The sequence below is a fragment of the Eucyclogobius newberryi genome, unplaced genomic scaffold, assembly GCF_026437365.1.
Source record: "Eucyclogobius newberryi isolate DKJ021-1_F unplaced genomic scaffold, fEucNew1.0.hap1 SCAF_13, whole genome shotgun sequence".
In the NCBI taxonomy this organism is placed as follows: domain Eukaryota; kingdom Metazoa; phylum Chordata; class Actinopteri; order Gobiiformes; family Gobiidae; genus Eucyclogobius; species Eucyclogobius newberryi.
Genome location: NW_027315757.1, coordinates 21,488,053 through 21,506,384, shown reverse-complemented (window position 1 = coordinate 21,506,384; position 18,332 = coordinate 21,488,053). Strand labels below are relative to the sequence as shown.

The 18,332-nt window shown below is 39.6% G+C and overlaps 1 protein-coding gene across 11 annotated transcripts in view; it reads right to left on the bottom strand.

Moving 5' to 3' along the window:
• arhgap23a (Rho GTPase activating protein 23a) overlaps window positions 1-18,332 on the bottom strand; it is a 130,984-nt gene that overhangs the window by 50,221 nt on the left and 62,431 nt on the right. For 8 of the 11 annotated variants that reach the window (XM_072442916.1, XM_072442917.1, XM_072442918.1 and 5 more), the window contains exons 1-2: window positions 14,282-14,560; window positions 1,529-1,729 (exon numbers count right to left, since the gene is read on the bottom strand). In XM_072442916.1, coding sequence (XP_072299017.1) covers window positions 1,529-1,729; window positions 14,282-14,467 — 387 coding nt within the window. In that variant the 5' untranslated portion in view covers window positions 14,468-14,560. Of the gene's footprint in view, window positions 1-1,528; window positions 1,730-11,157; window positions 11,225-14,281; window positions 14,561-18,332 lie in introns of those variants that run through there. The other 3 variants (XM_072442924.1, XM_072442920.1, XM_072442921.1) reach the window with 2 other exon arrangements.

Sequence of the window (18,332 nt, the reverse complement as noted above, 5' to 3'; positions counted from 1 at the left end):
GCCAAGGCCGCACCGGGACAGCTGCTGCAGTGGGCCCATTGTCCCAGGACGGGCCTTGTACCGCCGGGGCTTCCTCTGAGTGGTACCAGCCGCAGACAACAGGCTCTATTCATAATGTGTGTGTGTGTGTGTGTGTGTGTGCAGCTGCAGGAGTGAGCGGTGGTATGATATTCAAAATAATAATAGGGGCCTTGTTGTAGCCAGCTCGCCCCATCCCGACGCCCTCACATCTGGAGACGTTTGCCCTCACGCCAAACGGCCCAAATCACCGGTCGGATCGCACGGAGGGGGTGCGAGCAAAGGCCGGAACGATTTGAGATTCAAGACGGAACGAAAACAGGGTCAAGGTCGCACTTTTGAGAGGGATTTGAACGGAGAGAGCGATGCAAAAAAACAAGACAAAAGTGTTGTGGTGGAAAGACGCGTGCGCGAAATCAACTTTGACGAGCTTTTAACCGCGTTGTAATCGTTTCCCTCTCAAAGTCCTACGTGGAGTGGTTGGTGCTTGTTTGTCTGAGTAGTCGTTATTCTCCTGCACCCTGGACGCCTTTGCACGGGCTTCAAATGTTTTAGCCGTTTGCGCACAATGTTAATAATCTTATAAGTCTAAAAGTCGTCTACAAATCAGGTTTTGCGTGCACGTGCAGCCGCTGCCAATGTTGTATTTTAAAATCCTAAATATAAAATCATGACCGACAGATGTCATATTATAATACAAAAGCACTCATGTTGTCTGTAGTCAAACTGTTTTCTTTAGATGTTTGATTGTTTAAATAATCTCTAGATTTTGTACAGATTGTATCATTATCAGGGATTAATTTCACATTTTTAAAGGATTAATTCATTGTAAAAAAAAAACAAAAAAAACAATAATTGAATTTCTATATCTTTATACCGTATTTTCCAGAGGGCAAGAGGGCGCTCTAGGCTCTAAGTGATGCAGAAGAAGAATCAGCACTTCCTCTACCTCTGGAGTTTGTGGAGTTGTTTAGAAGTGACACAGAGGAAGAAGAATTCAATGGATTTAGTGATTTGGGGTAATACTGATGCTTTGGTAAACTTGTTAGCATGTTCTTTATGCTATAGTTATCTGAATAACTGTTAATATGTTACGTTAACATGCCAGACACTTACCACAGTTCTGTCTGTGCGTCATGTAGCTGAAGGTGTTAGCGTTAGCATACGTACACCTATTCACCATGTTCTCTAATCGGTTATTATTTTAAACTGCATTTCAAGATCAAATGTCTGTTCTGGGTCTTGTATTTTATCAAATAAATTTCCCCCCAAAAATAAGACTTATTATGTTTTTTTCTTCTCTATTATGCATTTTCTGGCTGGTGCGACTTATATTCTGGAAAATACGGTATACAGTAGGATTTGATTGCAGAACGCATGTAAGAATCTCTGTGGCCCTGACAGTTTGCTGAATGTCTCTCCCAACTCCTCACACTCGCGTACATTTAAAAAAGCCTACAAGACAAAAAATCTTTTACACAACATCGTCCTTGCTTTGTTCCGCGCTCACCGTGAAGATGTTGTGCAGGGCCGACTCCGGCGGGTAGACGATGAAGTGGCGCAGCGTGAACCCAAAACCCTGGGAGTTTTTGTGGAGGAGCAGCGTCCGCGGGCACCTCCAGGCCACGCCCGCGTCCCGCCCGGCCCGGGACCCCAGCACCGGGCGAGGGTTGTCGCTGCCCGAGGAGAGACCATCCCTCCGACCTTTACCCTTCGGACAGAGAGAGGACGCAGGTCAACGGAAACGTACACGAGACAAAAAACATTCACGAGCGAGAGTTATTGGTGGGTGAAAACTGGAGAGTCTGGAGGGCCTCACAAAAAAAAGGTCTGCTCTGTCTCTCTCTCTCTCTCTCTGGTCGTGTTTTTCTTTTTCTGTTAGTTGTTTTAACACGTTCACACAAGAACACAAGAATAAAACCATTTAAATTTAAGAAGAAGAAAAAAAAAGAAAATCTGAGTTGCCCGGGAAGCAGACCTCACACGGGGCTGATCGACTTGCAGAACCTCTTAAATGTAACTCGAGTTAAATCAGCTTTAAATGACCCCTGGGTTTGAAACAATGGTCCATCAAAGCCAGAGCTCAAACAGGAAAAGAAGAAAATAGAAGATACAAACAGAATTCCCAGTGACACCGCATTTATCCATCGTCTTTGCAACTTGAGCCTACGATTTTGACGACACTATAATAATATCGCCGCAATATATTGAGTCGTGTAACTTGCTTAAAGTATAAATGAAAGTAAAAAAGTTGTATTACAAGTGTCGGTGAACAAAATGAGCAAACTACAAATGTTCTTTGGCGTTTTGGTGCAACGTAAAGCAACAAATAATGAATAATGATAGTCAAAATTTTACCGAAATGTTAAGACTGGTGAAATAAAAATATAAATGCAGGCTTAAAATAAGGTGTTTGAGTGAATATGAATGCAAAAAACTAACAAAAAAGTTCAAAATGTAAAAAAGAGAACATTTGAAACGTTTCTCGTGTCTTTATTTGAATTAGTGGGATGTATTTTTGTAAGAATTGTGTAGGTTAGTAAATAAATACCAGACATTAACCATTCATTTGAAAGTAGCGCTGATGCCTAGTTTAAAAAGGCTTTTTAACGAGCGTGTTGTACCACTTGTGTGTGTGTTTTCTGTCCTTCCTGCAGGTAAATAGTTTTTAACAGTCAAATCTGATAAAATGCATTAAAAAAAAAATCCTGCATAAAAAAATGTATTGCATGAGTTTGCATTGTATGATTTCACTTTCTGATATGAATGTTAAAACAGAAATTTGTAACATACAGTAAATCACAATATAATCGTAAAGACGAAAAAAAAATAATTAGCTTAAAGATTTTTCTTTTTCAGATCAATCTATAGAAATGTGTGATTTTTTTTGTTGAATTAAAAGAAACATAGAAGCTAAATTAATTTCTTTCTGCTCACTTTTCCCCCATGTAAAGTAAATCTAAATGTAAAGTGCTTTTTTATCTTGCATTTATTTCATAAAGCAGGACACATATTGAAGTGTTTAGGAGCTGCAATGTGTTAAGAAAACATGAAGGAAATAAACTATAGGCTTCATGTTCATTCCCACAATAATCGTTAGACAAACATTTTAAACCGTGACATCCCCAGCTTGAAGTAAGATGTGAATGTACTGAAGCAAGTCAAGAACATTTTGAAACAAGCTAAACAATCAATGTCCATCAAATACGTAGATCTCAACTGGTCAAAATGTCTGAAATCAAGATTAAGATCCGTTTAACTCATCTAGAAGTGCATTTTTTGCTGTGTGGGGCAGTTACAGTCACGCGTGAGAACTATCACCCTCACGCTGCCCCATCGACCCACATGTGTCACTCAAACGGCATCACCTGACCAAACAAGATCACCTGACCAAACAAGATCACCTGACCAAACAACCCGGGACGTCCCAAAGGAGGAGGAGGCGGGGCTATTCCCAGAGTGGGAGCTGCGGTCAAGGCTCCCGAGTCAAGTCGTAGCATGTTCACACTTAATATTTGGATAAACTCACTGAACCTAAAGCATCTGTCGTTTAAGCATAGGGCTAACAACTGCACTGCGGCTAACTGAAAGCAAGAAAATGTACAAACTTGTGTGTTTTTTATTTCTTAAAATGAGATTTGCCAGTAGAACAAGTAAGTTTTGTCATTATTTAACGTGTAGTAACATTTTCTTCACATTTTATGCTCGTTCCATTGGCAATCTTACTTTCAAGATACACTCAAAACAAGATAAATACTACTCATTTCAAGTACATTTTAACGTATTCTCTTTATTTTTATGGTGCGTAAAGGAAAGAAAAGTACTGGGCGATGTCAGACTTGATTTTTATTTGTAGACACTGGTCACAGATGGGCAGAGTGGCCAAACACAACTAACCCTGACCAAAGAAGGCCTGTTGTTTAAACTTTACAATAATTCATCCAATCGTAGAACATAGAGGTAAAAAGTAGGGACCAAAATGATTATTCAAGCAAGTTTTCAAAGTATTTGGTGAGGAGTCAAGCAGTGAGTTAATATAATTGGACAAAACCAAATAATAATAGCAGAAAATCTTGTAATTATTTAGATGAATTAAAGCAAATAGCAAGAATTGACCACCATGAATACATAAAATTGAAGTAAGGTGCAAGTATTTACTCAAAATTGGACAAGAGACTAATAATCAAAGAGTGGTTATTTAAACAAAAAATACTACTAGAAGTACCTATGATCAAAATAGTCAAATGAAGACGAAAAATACGCAAAGAAAGTCTGAAACAAAACATAGTGGTCGCCAAACGTTTTATTGTTACATATCCCTTACTTTTTTCTTCTTCTTTTTTTATTACGTTGAGGCATGGTGGGCCCAAAATGCAGAAAAGCCAAAAGAAAAAAAAGAAAGGAGATTATCCTGGCTGTATTTCAACTTTCCTGCTGTACATTGAATTGTGCCAAAGTCCAACTCGCAATAGATAATATCCTTACAAAGTCCAAAAAATGGCAGGTCTAGACAACAACATCAACGGTGACCAAACATGCCCTTGTAGACTTCCTCTCTTCCAGTTCCTCTCGCTCCCACATCTCTAGAAATAATCGAGTCGTAATTTTTTTGCAAAGTCACAAATGTTGAAACGCCACGTTGACCCGGCAGCGTCCGCGCCTCCGCACAGGAAACAGGAAGTGGTCGACTAAAGACCGGAACCAGGCTGCGGTAACAAGGTGATGTTTTATTAATAACTAACACTCCTTCAGTCCTTTTTCCTTTCACACAATGGCCTTTTAGGTATTACATAAATGGAAAGGCAGAGGCTTTCTAAATGTCTTTTAATGTATAGCGTTACCATTTTCTTATTTTCCGTCTTCGCTTTACCTTTGTCTCTAAACCAATCAGCATCCAAGCCAATAATATGAAAACACTGGTCTAATCTACGAATATCTAGTTGCAATTGCAATTAGATTTGTGATTTATGTTTTAGTAAAAAGATTCTGTTCAAAGCTCACATTTTCAAAGTTCAAGACAAAAAAAAGCCTACAAATTGACAAACAAACAAATAAAACAATCAAATGTATTTGGGTTTTTTTCCATGCAGAATAAGAGGTTGCGTTGTTTTTGGAGGAAATTATGATACTTATATAACAGTGAAATGTTTAATTTTCTTTCATTCTCGTGGTCTGACATGTGACTGCTCAAGTTTGTGAACAGCTTTACAAACCTGAACTTTCTGAAAGACAAAATAAAGTTAAATGTACAAAAACAGCCAGATAAAATCAAGTTTTTTACAGTTTTAGGTCTATTTTTGGGCTGTATATTGAACAAAAAATATTCACATTTATTATTTTTTTGTTCTTAAAAATATTGTGACCTAAATACTGAAAGATTTTGACATCCCTACTTTCATCTTACAATTTTTTCTGCTAATCAATTACTGAAACTAACATTTTGATAATCAATTACTTGCTGATATTGCGAAATGAGAAATTTCCCACAAAATTTCACCAAAATCAAGCTAAAAAGACGCTGCTTGATGCTATCTTGATCCTCCTTTCAGCACATGGCATGTTTATAGTCTAGATAACGATTATTGGATCACTAAATTAGTTGACGATTATCTCAATATTGGAATAGTTGTGATTAATCAATTCATGTTTCAGCCTCAATTAAAAGTCAAGTAGAAAAATAACATTATTAGGGCTAAACGAAGCTAAAACCAGAAAAAGCTTCACTACTTAGAATGACAAACTAGATTTATATACAATATCTAGGACCGGACCGTTGAATATGCAGTACAAAAGAGCACATTTTGATGATTGAGCTAAACAAATCCATGTGAAATCTGGATGTTTGGTCTAAAAACAATACAACAATGCAAAGTCAGCACTTCTTATTTCAAACACGTGGCGTAAAGTGGCGAATGCGAGGAGTTGAACAAGACGGTAAAACGTTGAAAGGGACAGAGCAAAGGGGGCGCGATGTAGGCTGAATTCTTGCGCAGGAGCGGCGTGGCCCGGGACAAGTCCGAACAGACACGGTGAACGAGTGAACGGGGCAAAGATGGAGGGGAAGGAGGTAGGAAGAAGGAAGTAGGAGGCAGGGAGGAGGGAGGAGGGAGGAGTGTCGGGTCGAGGAGACGGGACAGGCTCCAGCTCGCCGGTTTCGACCACACGGGCCCCTCCCGCGTGGTGCTGGGAATACCAACCCTGTGATTACCCAAAACACACCGCACTGCCACGGCCCGAGACAGCGGTGTTCCCACTCCACCACCGCTTCGGGAATGCATTTGAGGAAACGGGCCATTCATCCAGTTTTAATGACGATCCGATGGTGTTAAAAAGACAATCAAGCTCGGGGAAACTGTCAGTCAAAGACACATTTTATGACACATATTTTATTGTACTGTACTTGTACTGTCACTCTGTCAAAGAAAGAATTTAAAAGAGACAAAACAAAGCCTAAATTGAGGCTTAAATATAGTAAAATTTTGTAAAACTTTAGGAAAATTTAGTAAAACTTTTGTAAAATCTAGAAAAACTTTTGTAAAATTTAGTAAAACTTTTGTAAAATTTTGTAAAACTATGACTAAAAAATCTGTCATTTTCCAAGTTTTCATTCTATAGAACTGTTCATTTCTGTCAGACGGAGAACTTTGGTCTCATTACGATATTTCTTGTGATATATTAATACTTTTGCGATATATCCATATTATATTACGACTATTACTGCCATATCACCCGGCCTTTGGAGCTGAAGTAAACAATGTGTAGACATTTCGTAGAATCTGTAGCTGCTTTTCAGTTTTTATTTTGACCAATCGCTCAAAGACACACGAGACATTTTTAATTCTTGCTTTTTTTCTTCTTTTTTTTTACTGTTTTACACCCAAAATCCAAGGTCAACTATTCAACAGCCAATCTAAACATGTCTTATCGGAGCGTGTCAATACTGAGCTGTTTGAAATCCTCCAATTTAGTGACTATTAACTCTTTCCACAGTTCATATGATCATATTAACACACAGGGGGGAACTCCAGGGAGTAGTTTCCACGTAAACAAACAACCATAACGAAACCACACATTTCTAAATGCACTATCTAAACCGTTAGAGTCGTTGCCGAGTGTAGCTCTGGGCAGTCGGAGTCACATTGTTGAAGCGACTCGACTCTTGGAAAGTTTTTGCTGTGGTTTCGGGTCTAAACTTGACTTCCTACAGCCGGCGTTTGCTCCAGACAAGGCAAACCTCCTCGTCGCACGGCTCAGAATAGACATTTAAAAACCGAATTCTCCCCCCCACAACAGGAACGCAAACAGGAAAAGAACCGCTGGCCAATTAATGAATCGCTCGAATCCCAAATAAAAAGCAATAGGCGAGGCCACACAAACGCTTCCTGTGTCAAACTCAAGTCAACGGGGAAAATAAAGCTTGTGTTTTTATAAGCAGCGTGCCTAAGGACATTTCCACTTCAGAGATCAATTAGAGAGCTATCATTACAAAGATATGTATATTTACGCTAAATAAGCAGTACTTGGAGAGGATACGATGTTCCCAGTCAGGTTTTATTAAGATTGAGACAGATAAAGTGTGGATAAATTGTACAATAATCGCCAAAGCTGGAAATTTAAGACGTTTTTCTGCTCGTAAAATGTCTGGATGAGGATGTCAGGATTGAGGAACGACGTATTTTCACTGCAATAATGTATATTTACTTAGAATTTCATGGTACTTCGACACAGAGTCAATATACCGTATTTTCCGGACTATAAGTCGCATATTTTTACTTAGTTTGGGTGCGACTTATACTCCGGAGCGACTTATTTGTGATATAATTAGTTATTTTCACAGCCGCATTTCACATGTTGATTATTTTCACACTGACATTTCATGCATTTTTGGCTGGTGTCGCTTATACTCCGGAGAATACGATATGTGTGATTGCCATTCCCTGTTCATATTCGTACTGTCAGGGGAAGGTAGTGTCATGCCCAAAGACACAACTGCAGCGCGGGATGTCGGGAGTGGGAATTGAACCGTCAGCTCTCTGGTTCAGGAGCGTTTGAAACCATTAATGGAGCGTTTTTGTTGCATTTGACGTGGTTTTACACAGTTAATACGGCACATTCATGTTTGTAATCAAGGTTTGTATCAAAATGTTTGTTATTTAGGTTATGACGGCAGGTATTTTCGTTTAACTTCATTTATTTATTGACTTTTTCAAATATAAAAATGTCAAACAGAAGTACAGCAGTAAAAATGTCAAGCTTACTTGTTAGTAGGGCTGCGCTCAATATATTGATATCGTGATGAACAGAGATGTGTATCGTGATGTAAAGTCATTAATAATTGCCACATTCTACACTTCTGAACCTATAAACTGCTGAAACAAGGTTGAATCTGAGGAGTTGAAAATGTGACTTCATCATGGGACAGTTGTATTCTGATATTGAGGACAGTGTGAACATGAAATCCTAATACGTTTGGTTATTCTACTTAATCAAAACATCATTTTAGTCAACTTTTATCACCGGTTTTAAGGAATATATGAGAAGACAGGAGGATCGTATCAAGTTCCGAGTATTGGGATTTGTATCGTATCGTGGACCGTGTATCAGGACATGTATTGTATAGCGAGGTACTAGGCAATACCCAGCCCTACTTGTTAGTGCATAGGTCCCTGTGTCACATGACCATTCACTAAATCATCAGCCATACACATAACAACTTAATAAAGAAAAAAAAAACATATATATAACTTTAACGTGTATAAAACAATGACAAATAAAAATAGAAAACATGACAGTAGGTATTTTCCAGCAAAAATTGGTCTAAGGGCTGTATTTGACCAGTTTGGACACATTTCTATTACCAATCCAGCTTTTTCTGTTTTTTCAGATACCAATATCAACCGATACCAGGTTACTTCACTTCAACATGTCATAAAATCATAATAATACTTTTGTACTCCCATTGCAGCAACTTTACAAGCGAACCATTGTAAAATAAACTGAACTCTGTTGCTTCTGAGCTTTAAAATGAGGCATCACGTGTCAATATTTACTGGGTTTAAGTTGTACGTTTGTGTTCTCAGACAAACTGTCACAATAAATAAAAGTTAAAAAGCAGTAAAAAGCGGGGGAAAAGTTGACCAACATCTATATCAGCTGATTAATTATTATTATAGTTATTTACATTTTATAAGGATAAAAAAAAAGAAAAGAGTGATTTAGTTGAAAACTGAGGGAGTTTAATCTGCCTTTTACTTACACATTTGTTTGTACTTTGTGTATAAAAAATGTAGGTGTATACCATATTTTTTGGACTATAAGTTGCACCTTTTTTCATAGTTTTGGCCGGGGCGCGACTTATACTTATATTTATACTTATATACTTATATTCCCGAGCAACTTATATGTAATATTATTTGTTATTTTCACACTTGCAACCACATTTCATACTCCAGTGCAACTTATATACGTTTTTTTCTTCTCTATTATGCATTTTTTGGCCGGTGCGACTTATAGTCCGGAAAATACGTCAGACTTGTGCGCAGTTCGGGCCAGATACGATCAGTTCACCGCGACACAAACTAACGCGCGCCTCCTTTTCCGTCGACTAATCGATCGACCGGGCGCGTCTTTGGTCGACGACGGCATCCTCAGCCGTCACGAGGAAACAATGCAAACGCCACAAATGTGATGTGTCCTAGGGTCCGACGGCCCCCTGCGTCGGTACACAGCGGGTCCCCGTCTCGACGCGGCGCCGCGGGAGGAATGCGGCGGACGAACAATAATGCTCGTCTAAAAAGCTGAGAGCTGCAACCCCGTTTGAAAAGTGGAGATTTAGGAGGCTGCAAACGCTGAACGCGGTTTAATCCCGGCTGTCTACGTCCCGCGCCGAGCAGGGACGGGCGCTGCCAAGAGCCGAGGGACCAGAGCGCAGCGCCAGTGAAGTAAAAGTACTACAAATACAGATCTTTAGATGTGAATGCGCTCCGAATAACTGTAATATATGTACTGCCGTTACACCAGCGCAACTTAACGCATCAGTATTATCACAAACATCACTAACCACTTTCTGTCATTAAAACCAGACTACAACAATACTGAGAGCAAAAAGATACTACTACATATACACGGAGGCACTATGTACCGTAACAAGCTAAATTTATTGTAATAATACCATACATCATCGAGTTTTTTATGAAAGAAAATGTGTTTTTTTAATGAAAAAGACAGATTTCAATTTATATTTTCCTAAAGTCCTAAATTAGTCTCAATTTAATTTAGTTTTTTTCAATGTTAAGCTTTTGTTTTGACAGAGTCTGACTTTATCAGTACTACAACTATGAATGCTTTGACTACTACTACTACAACCATGAATGCTTTGACTACTGCTACTACAATTTCAACTACTACGCCTTATTTTTGACTGGAAAACAACAGCATCTATTACTCTTGCCCTTCCTTTGTTATAAATACAGTTTTATGATGGGCTGGGCGATATCTACAACAATTAAAAGCTAAAATAATGTTGTACGCATTCCAATAACAATAGTCAAATGTTCTGAATATTTGATCATTTACTGAGCTTCAATTATCAAATAAATGTGAACTATCTGTAAAATGAATCACAAAAAGCGCAAAAATATCACCTTATACCATTATTGCAAGTTTAAAACATAAACATTTCTTCATTAGTATTTTCAATCTGCTCTTTTTGTAGCATTTTTCACTGAAAGCGATATAATCTATTTTAACATTTTGTATAGCTTCAAAACAACATTCACGATATTATCTAAATTGCCACCTACTAGTGCTATTTTAACAACAACTTTGAATATGTTGTTAAATTATGTCCTGAAAATGTATGTTTCCTAATATCAGACGTTTGATTAATTTGAATTCTAAATTGACAGGACTTAGCCATGAAGAGGCAGAGCGAAAAAGGGAGGAAAATATAGTTTTACACCTGAAAATTAAACGTTTTGTGTAAGTAACATGGTTTTTAAAACAAATAAGACTATTAATGTGAGTTTTAGAGCTCCCTTTCACAAACTGGTGATGTTTCATGTTATTAAAAAACAATCATGTACTCAGAAATAATACAACTTTGAAACATTCTGAATTGTAAATACAGATATGACTCACCAGGAAAACAGAGGGCACTTTTAGCCCCCTTTGCAAGTCTAGAAGCATCGCACGTGTTCCATAATCCAAAGAATATCACTCAAAAGCATTAATCTGGTCCCATAAAGAAGGACTTGATCGCCTCCAGCAATCGTTCCTCCCGCTCTCCTCGTCGTCCCGCGCTAAAACCAGCGGCGCCACGTCAAAAATATTGATGCGTGTGTGTGCGCCAAACCCGTCCGACCGCTTTCACCGACGACGCAATGTCAGTCGGTTAAACAGGTTTTCAAATCACCTGCTCCAACGACATATTGTTCTTTGTCTTTCGCCGGGATCGGTCGCGGCGAGCGTGTCCCGGGATGTTTTCCACAATGGGACGCAGGTTTTAAGAGTGTTTTTTGTACAGGTGGAACAGGTAGAACACCGCACCAACGGAGGAAGGAAACGGAGCAACACTCCTCATAAGACTTACATAAATGAAGAAAAATAAGCTGCAATTGACCATTTTTAAGATTCTGATATGAAAACAAACTGGCGCTGCCTCGTCTTCTTTTTGAACGTCAATATTTGCCCCAACAAAATATATTCTTATGAACAAAACAAAATACACTTTTCACTCACTCCATTGAATCGTTTAGGCTCCAGTATGCAGTAATATATATTAGTCCAACTGCATCTACTATAATAACTGATTTACTTTTAGAATAGTTGTGAATAAATGTATTGTTTGTTTCCTGTGTCGACCTTTTATAGTAGTTTGTTTCACCTTTTTGGTCCAAGTTACCAAGTAAATATATTTTCTACATCAGAATGTTCCTTTCTATGCATTTAAAGTGGAAATTATATACTAAAATATATTTGTTCCCAAAGACAATGTGTGACATGGTGGTAAGTTTAAATCCACAGTACATCTACAGTTGGGTTGGGAACTTACTTTATAAAGTTTTGGCCCTCACAAATATTCAAATGAAGTCACTGTAACTTACAATGTACTTTTAATAAACAGTATTTTTTCTACCCATCTACCACAATATCAAAAGTTTTGGTAAAATAAAATATAAAAAACAAAAACTGCCAACATTGAATTCTGTTTGACAAGGCAAAAAGTGCAATTTTAACACAAACATGAATGAAAAAGTATGTTTTAATCCATCAGAATTACAAATGCCAATATATTATCTGATTTATAGCACCACAAATTAAAAGACTCAAACATTTTCACCAACTACGATCATTTCTGCCTCCATCAAAGTCTGAGAACAGCACCGTTTTAGCAGAAATGACCCCTCTCTTTTATGACATAAACGTGTTTGTACGTGGCCTCTAACAAACTATAACAAACTATAACAACTATTACTTCACTTTTAAACGCTCCAAACACAATTGCCAGTTGCAGACTTTGTCACGAGTCAGCGAATCCCTCGAACTGAACTGATAACGTCCGATAACTCTCAAAAGCGTAGCCAAAACAGACTCCGGATCTCGCACGGAATCAAGACGCGTCGAACTCGAGGGCGACGTTTCCATCTCGACCAACGCAACAGCGGCGTCCACTCCTCCCCCACTTTTAACACGTGCGTTTCCAAAACTGTGTAACCCATTTAAAACAAACACAAACGGGGGGGAAAGAGGGGGGGATGGTCTCGACGTACAAACGCAGCGACGACACATACGGTACGATTCTCCGACATGAAACATGCGGCGTTGCCCTGTATTCTGGGCGCGTTTTGAGGGGGGATGGTGGGGGGCCTTCTGCTGCCCCTCCTCGCGCCGCGCTAAAAGTGTCACTTGCAGCTCGCACGTTTTCTCCAGCCACTAATTTAAACGAAAAGAAAAAGGCCCCCCTCGAAGCGAAAACGACGGGGAGATCAGACGTTCCCCGCGTTACGGTAGAGTTTGCCTTTAAATCATATGTAAATGACAGGTGTGGAAATGACTTACGAGAGAGAGAGGAGCCAACGGTAACGGTTTACACTTCAGCGATCTGTCAGCGGCTAAATGCCTTTCGCACTTTAAACAATGGACACGCCGCAGAGGGGATTTACCTCGTGTCTCGTGTGAGCGACAACGGATTTTAGAAGACGTTTTTGTGTCACGTAACGGCGCAAAGTTGACAGAATTGTCGCGGGACTAAGATAAAGTGCAGCTGCCGCATCATAAAATATATATCTGATGTGGTTACTTACTGTTTTAAGTGAGTTTTTCAACAATTGGACTCCAACTGCTGCATTATGTTCTTGAGTAAATTAAAATGTCATGATAACGTTTGATTACATGAAAGTCAAGAGGTAAACAGCCATCTGACAGAAGAATACAACTTATTATCTATTATTATCCATTTTGTTTGGTTGGTCATGTCTATTCAGGTCACAATATAACCAAACTACGGTAACTAAATATTGATATATATATATATATACTTCTGAGACAATAAAGCAGTCCCAGTAAACCATGTTCTAAATGGTATCGTTAATATTGTTAAAAAGCACGAGCTGCAACAAATAAACAGCCAAACCAAACACTTTTAGTACTTACTTAGTTGCTTATAATTACATGAGTTACTCTACATTGTACTACAAAACATTTCCCAACTAATGCAAAGAAATGGTACAAGCGATCAAGATTGAGTCCCAACATATACTGTTCCTTCTCTCATTTATGGAACGATAAGTCGATACAGTAACTATGGTGACAGGCTTATGTGACACTAAACTGTGAGATTGTGACATCCCCACTGTATCATCAGTCATAATATCATTATCAGGTCATTATCAGATCACACGATATCAAGTTTCATTGTTACGATTATTGAGAGAAAAAACATCACGAATTCACGATTATTCACGATTAATGAGACTGTGACTAAGCAACAGTGAAATCATTAAGATTTCTGAGAGACAAAATAAAGTTAAATGTGACAAAAACGTCCAGATAAAATCAAGTTCTTTACGTTCGAGTCTATTTTTGGGCAACGTATTGAACAAAAAATACTTAAATTTGCTTCTACAATTATTTTCTGGTCTTTACGATTATCTTGTCACCTGAATAATCACGATATATCGATCAACCGACCCATCTTGGCGTTCCCCAATCCCACTGGGCTCCTCCCGTTGTGTTTGAGTGGACGCGCGCTGACCCCGCTTACCCTGGGCTGGTATGCGCCGCTGTGCCCACTCGGCATGGCTGTCTCCGTGGGACCGGTGGCGCCGCGCAGCACTGCCACCCAGATGCAGCGCGGCTCAGGGGCGCTGCAGTCCACCCCCACCGCGTTCTGGAACCTCCAGTCGGACCGGGCCGCGGGCTGAGGGCGCGGGAGCATGGCGACGGGCATGAGGGCTGCTCGGGTCGACCTAGCTCCACATGACCGCCGCCTCCACCACCCTTGATGCTGCTGCTGCTGCTCACTCGACAAAATCTGCCCCAAAACCTCACGCGAATCCGCAAACCATTCAGCTTTCCTCCTCTTCAGAAAGTTTAATCCCAAAAGTGCCACATCCCGGCTGAATCTCCTTGGAAAATGTGAACGCGCGGGAATGAGGGGTGGGGGGGATCCTTCAAAGGGGGTTGGTAAAGTCCAGATGCATCACCAGATGGGGCAGAGATAGGTCTGGTTTCGCCCTGGACGCTCTCGCTCACGCTCACTGTAAAACAAATGACATCTCCTCTCGGGGGCCAGCTGGTGTCCGGTGGTGTTTTCCGCACACAAAGCACCAAAAGTCCACCCCCACCAGGACTGTGGGCCGGCTCTGCTTCTGCTCCGTCACTCCTCCCTCCTGCCCGCTCGCTCTCTACCTACAACTGGACATCCCTCGCTCACTCACGCTCGTCGGTGTTCATCCTCTCGCCGGGCACATCGGGAACGCCACATCCGACAAGCAAAAAGAAGAAACACGACAGATCGCAGACGATACAAAAGTCGAGTAGCTTCTAGCTCAGGGCTAAATGCTCGTTTTATCTCGAAATGTGGCGGATTTGGTGCCAAGGTGTAACTCGAAACTCGAAGGTCTTCTATTTCAATCAATATCAATCCAAAATGATGATGACTTCTAGCAAGTTAAGTAAGGATCTTCCAACCAAATGCAAAAAAATAAAAGATGCGGGAATCCAAAACTTTCCATTAAATGTCTGTAAAAAAGACAAAGTTGGACCTCAACCTAAACTTGGTGTCCTTCAAATCAAATAAAAAAAATATTCTTTACTTTCCCTTCGACCACAATTTCTTCTTGTTAGTTATGTTGCAGCAGTATCTTGAGTCCATAAGTCAAAACGGTACAAAACGGTCTTTAAGTTAGTAGTTAATCCCTCGAATCTGTATGTGAAAAATGGTTAAAAATGGTTAAAATGTCTTAGTTTGAGTTAATATATTGTCGAAAATGGTTCAAAATGGTTTAAATGTCTTAGTTTAAGTTCATATCTTGTCAAAAATGGTTAAAAATTGTTTAAATGTCTTTGTTTAAGTTCATATCTCAAGTCCATATGTCACAAATGGTTCAAAACGGTTTAAATGTCTTAGTTTAAGTTAATTTCTCAAGTCCATATGTCAAAAACGGTTCAAATATCTCTCTCTCTGTGTCTCCCTTCTTTCCCGTGAGCGGTCGTAGCTGTTAAAAAGGCTAAATCCGTGTTGGCGGGGCTAAACGAGCTCGTCCGCCGGATCCGCATGAGCGTCTGTGTTTGAGCCACACAAACGGCGAGTGACAGAGCTGTAATCCAGCCGCATAAACTCCACAAAGGCTGTGGCCCTGCCCACGCTCGCCTGCCCTCCACACACAAAACACACAGAGAGAGGAGAACGGGAGGACAATGTCAAGCACACGGGAAAGACAATGTCACGTGATGATAACTTCACACTTGACTAATCCTTTAAGTGCTTTTTACACCTGATATTACGTTTTATTGAACAAAACTTCATCAGAAACGTGTCAACTCTAACTTTTTTCTGCTCGTTTAACTACTACAACTAGAACTGCTACAACTGTTACTTTACTACTACTTCCACTGCTTCTACTGCTGGCTATACACTTTAAATACATGTCATAATGGGCTATAATCAGAAAATATATACAATTGTACTAGGATCATCAAATCAGGTACTGTTCGAAACTAAGAAACTCATTTGAACAGGTAAAAAAAAATGACAATATGTGACATTTCTTGAACAGTTTTAAAATTATCTTGAGCATTATCATAACTAGTAAAAGAAAACAGGGAAACAGACAGTACTGTTGTTTTGTGTGGAAAATTACAATTTATCGACTAAAAAGAGAGCGTTCTTTTCTTTAAACAATCATCGCGTTATCGGAATCGCTGTTCGAGTATCGTGCACGTTCGTTAGTATCAAAAATGGAGACTGAGTTGTAATATGTTTGAGAAAATGCACTCTACTGAAACGAGCCAAAGTCCTACACCTTTCTATGTTTGAATGTGTGAAGTATTTCCAGCCACAAACAATTACCGAAGTAGACGCGACAGGAATTTCACAGTTCCCAAAGCAAGGCTGAGCGCTCGGAGTCGCCGTGACCTTGCTATCACCCCCCCCCCACACTCCGGACCCGCCCCCGCAGTGACACCTAGGCACCAGCGCACTATATCAGCCGGGACCGCCACCGTCTCCCGCTCTTCTCGCCAAACTGACAAACTCTCCGGGCCGCACGCGAAAAAAGCAAAGAAAAGGAACATTCCCACAGCTGGGAAAACGAGACGGCAAAACATGTGTCAGATGTACAAAAGGACAGAGTTTGTGACAGCCGAGCGGGACATGTCCCGACTGGAAACGGGAAAGGAGTCGGAGTGTGGCCTCTGGGTGTTTGGGAGAGGCGCCAGACAAGACAGACATGTAAAGGAAATAAAGGCAATAAAATGATGCGGGCAAAAATATAAAACACTTTTTAAAGACATTGGATGGTTAATTTTAAGAGTATGGATGCAACTAATGGTTATTTTAGTAGTATGGAAAGTCCTCTCCCTCCGAGCGTCAGAAACACTCCGTTCTGAATCTCACATTGTAAAAAATGCACATTGTATCTTATTTTTCTGGAGTAAGGTCTGCCTGTCATCCGCTCATCTTTTGTGTGGATTGTTCCACAGCATGGCATTAAACATACCCATCTCCACAAGTGATGCCAGCAGGCCATGTTACAGGTCAGATCTGAGCAGAGGAGACCCACAAGTTATTCAAACCGTTTGTTTTCCATATCTAAAGTTACAGAGTGCATAATTGTATGCTGCACATGAATCACAGAAGTGACTTCCTGGTTTGTGTTCACTGACAATGGCAATAAACACTGTGAGTTGTGTGGTCCTCTGTGTTTGATTTATTTATTTTAATTTATTTGACGAACTTATTGCTATTCTGTGGTTGTATGATTTGGCTTGGATTTGATGTGACTAGTTTTATTGTTTTGACACTAGTATGATCAAATTGTGCACTTATAATACCTTTAAATATTTTGAATTTGTGCAGCACTCTGGAATCTGTTCCGTTTATAAAATGTGCTATTTAAGTGGATTTGGATTGAACCTTTTACTAAAACGTTTGTTCTGTTTAATAAAACTGTGGTATAATACAGAATACAATGGCTTTATACAGGACAAAGAAGTTGAGTAAGTAAATTAAAGAAATTGTGTTTGTTTGTTTGTTTGTTTGAATTGTTTTCTTATAATCTACAGTTAGAAAATAAAAAATAAGTTGCATGATTATTTTAAACACAATTGACTTAGTTGGGGCCTATAATTTCTGCTAATATGAAATAAAGGAATGAGGAAGGAAGGAATTGTGTCACTTAATTATTCATAAATCATAAATAAAGATTTATGGATGTGAGAAATGCCACTGGGGAAAGGAAGGACAGAAACTTGAGCGAAGCAGGGACATTTTTTTAGCGAAATATGAGCCATTTAAATGCACTTTGGTTTCAGATGTGCAGACATACCAAAGCTCACAGCCGACTTCTGTGGTTCACAGTTATTGTGTCTAGTATTTGCATTTCATTCACACACTGGGCTTGTACGCCGCTGTTAATCTACCTTCGGCAAAGTGCAATTTCACCACAAAGAAAAACACAGCATCGTTCTCGGAAGCAATGTTTTCAGAGCAAACAGAATGTGCACGGGAATAGAATGGACTTGCAACGCACAAGTCTCCAAACAAGTGCAATTTGCCCAAAATAGTGATAGTTACAGTGGTAAGGTTAAAG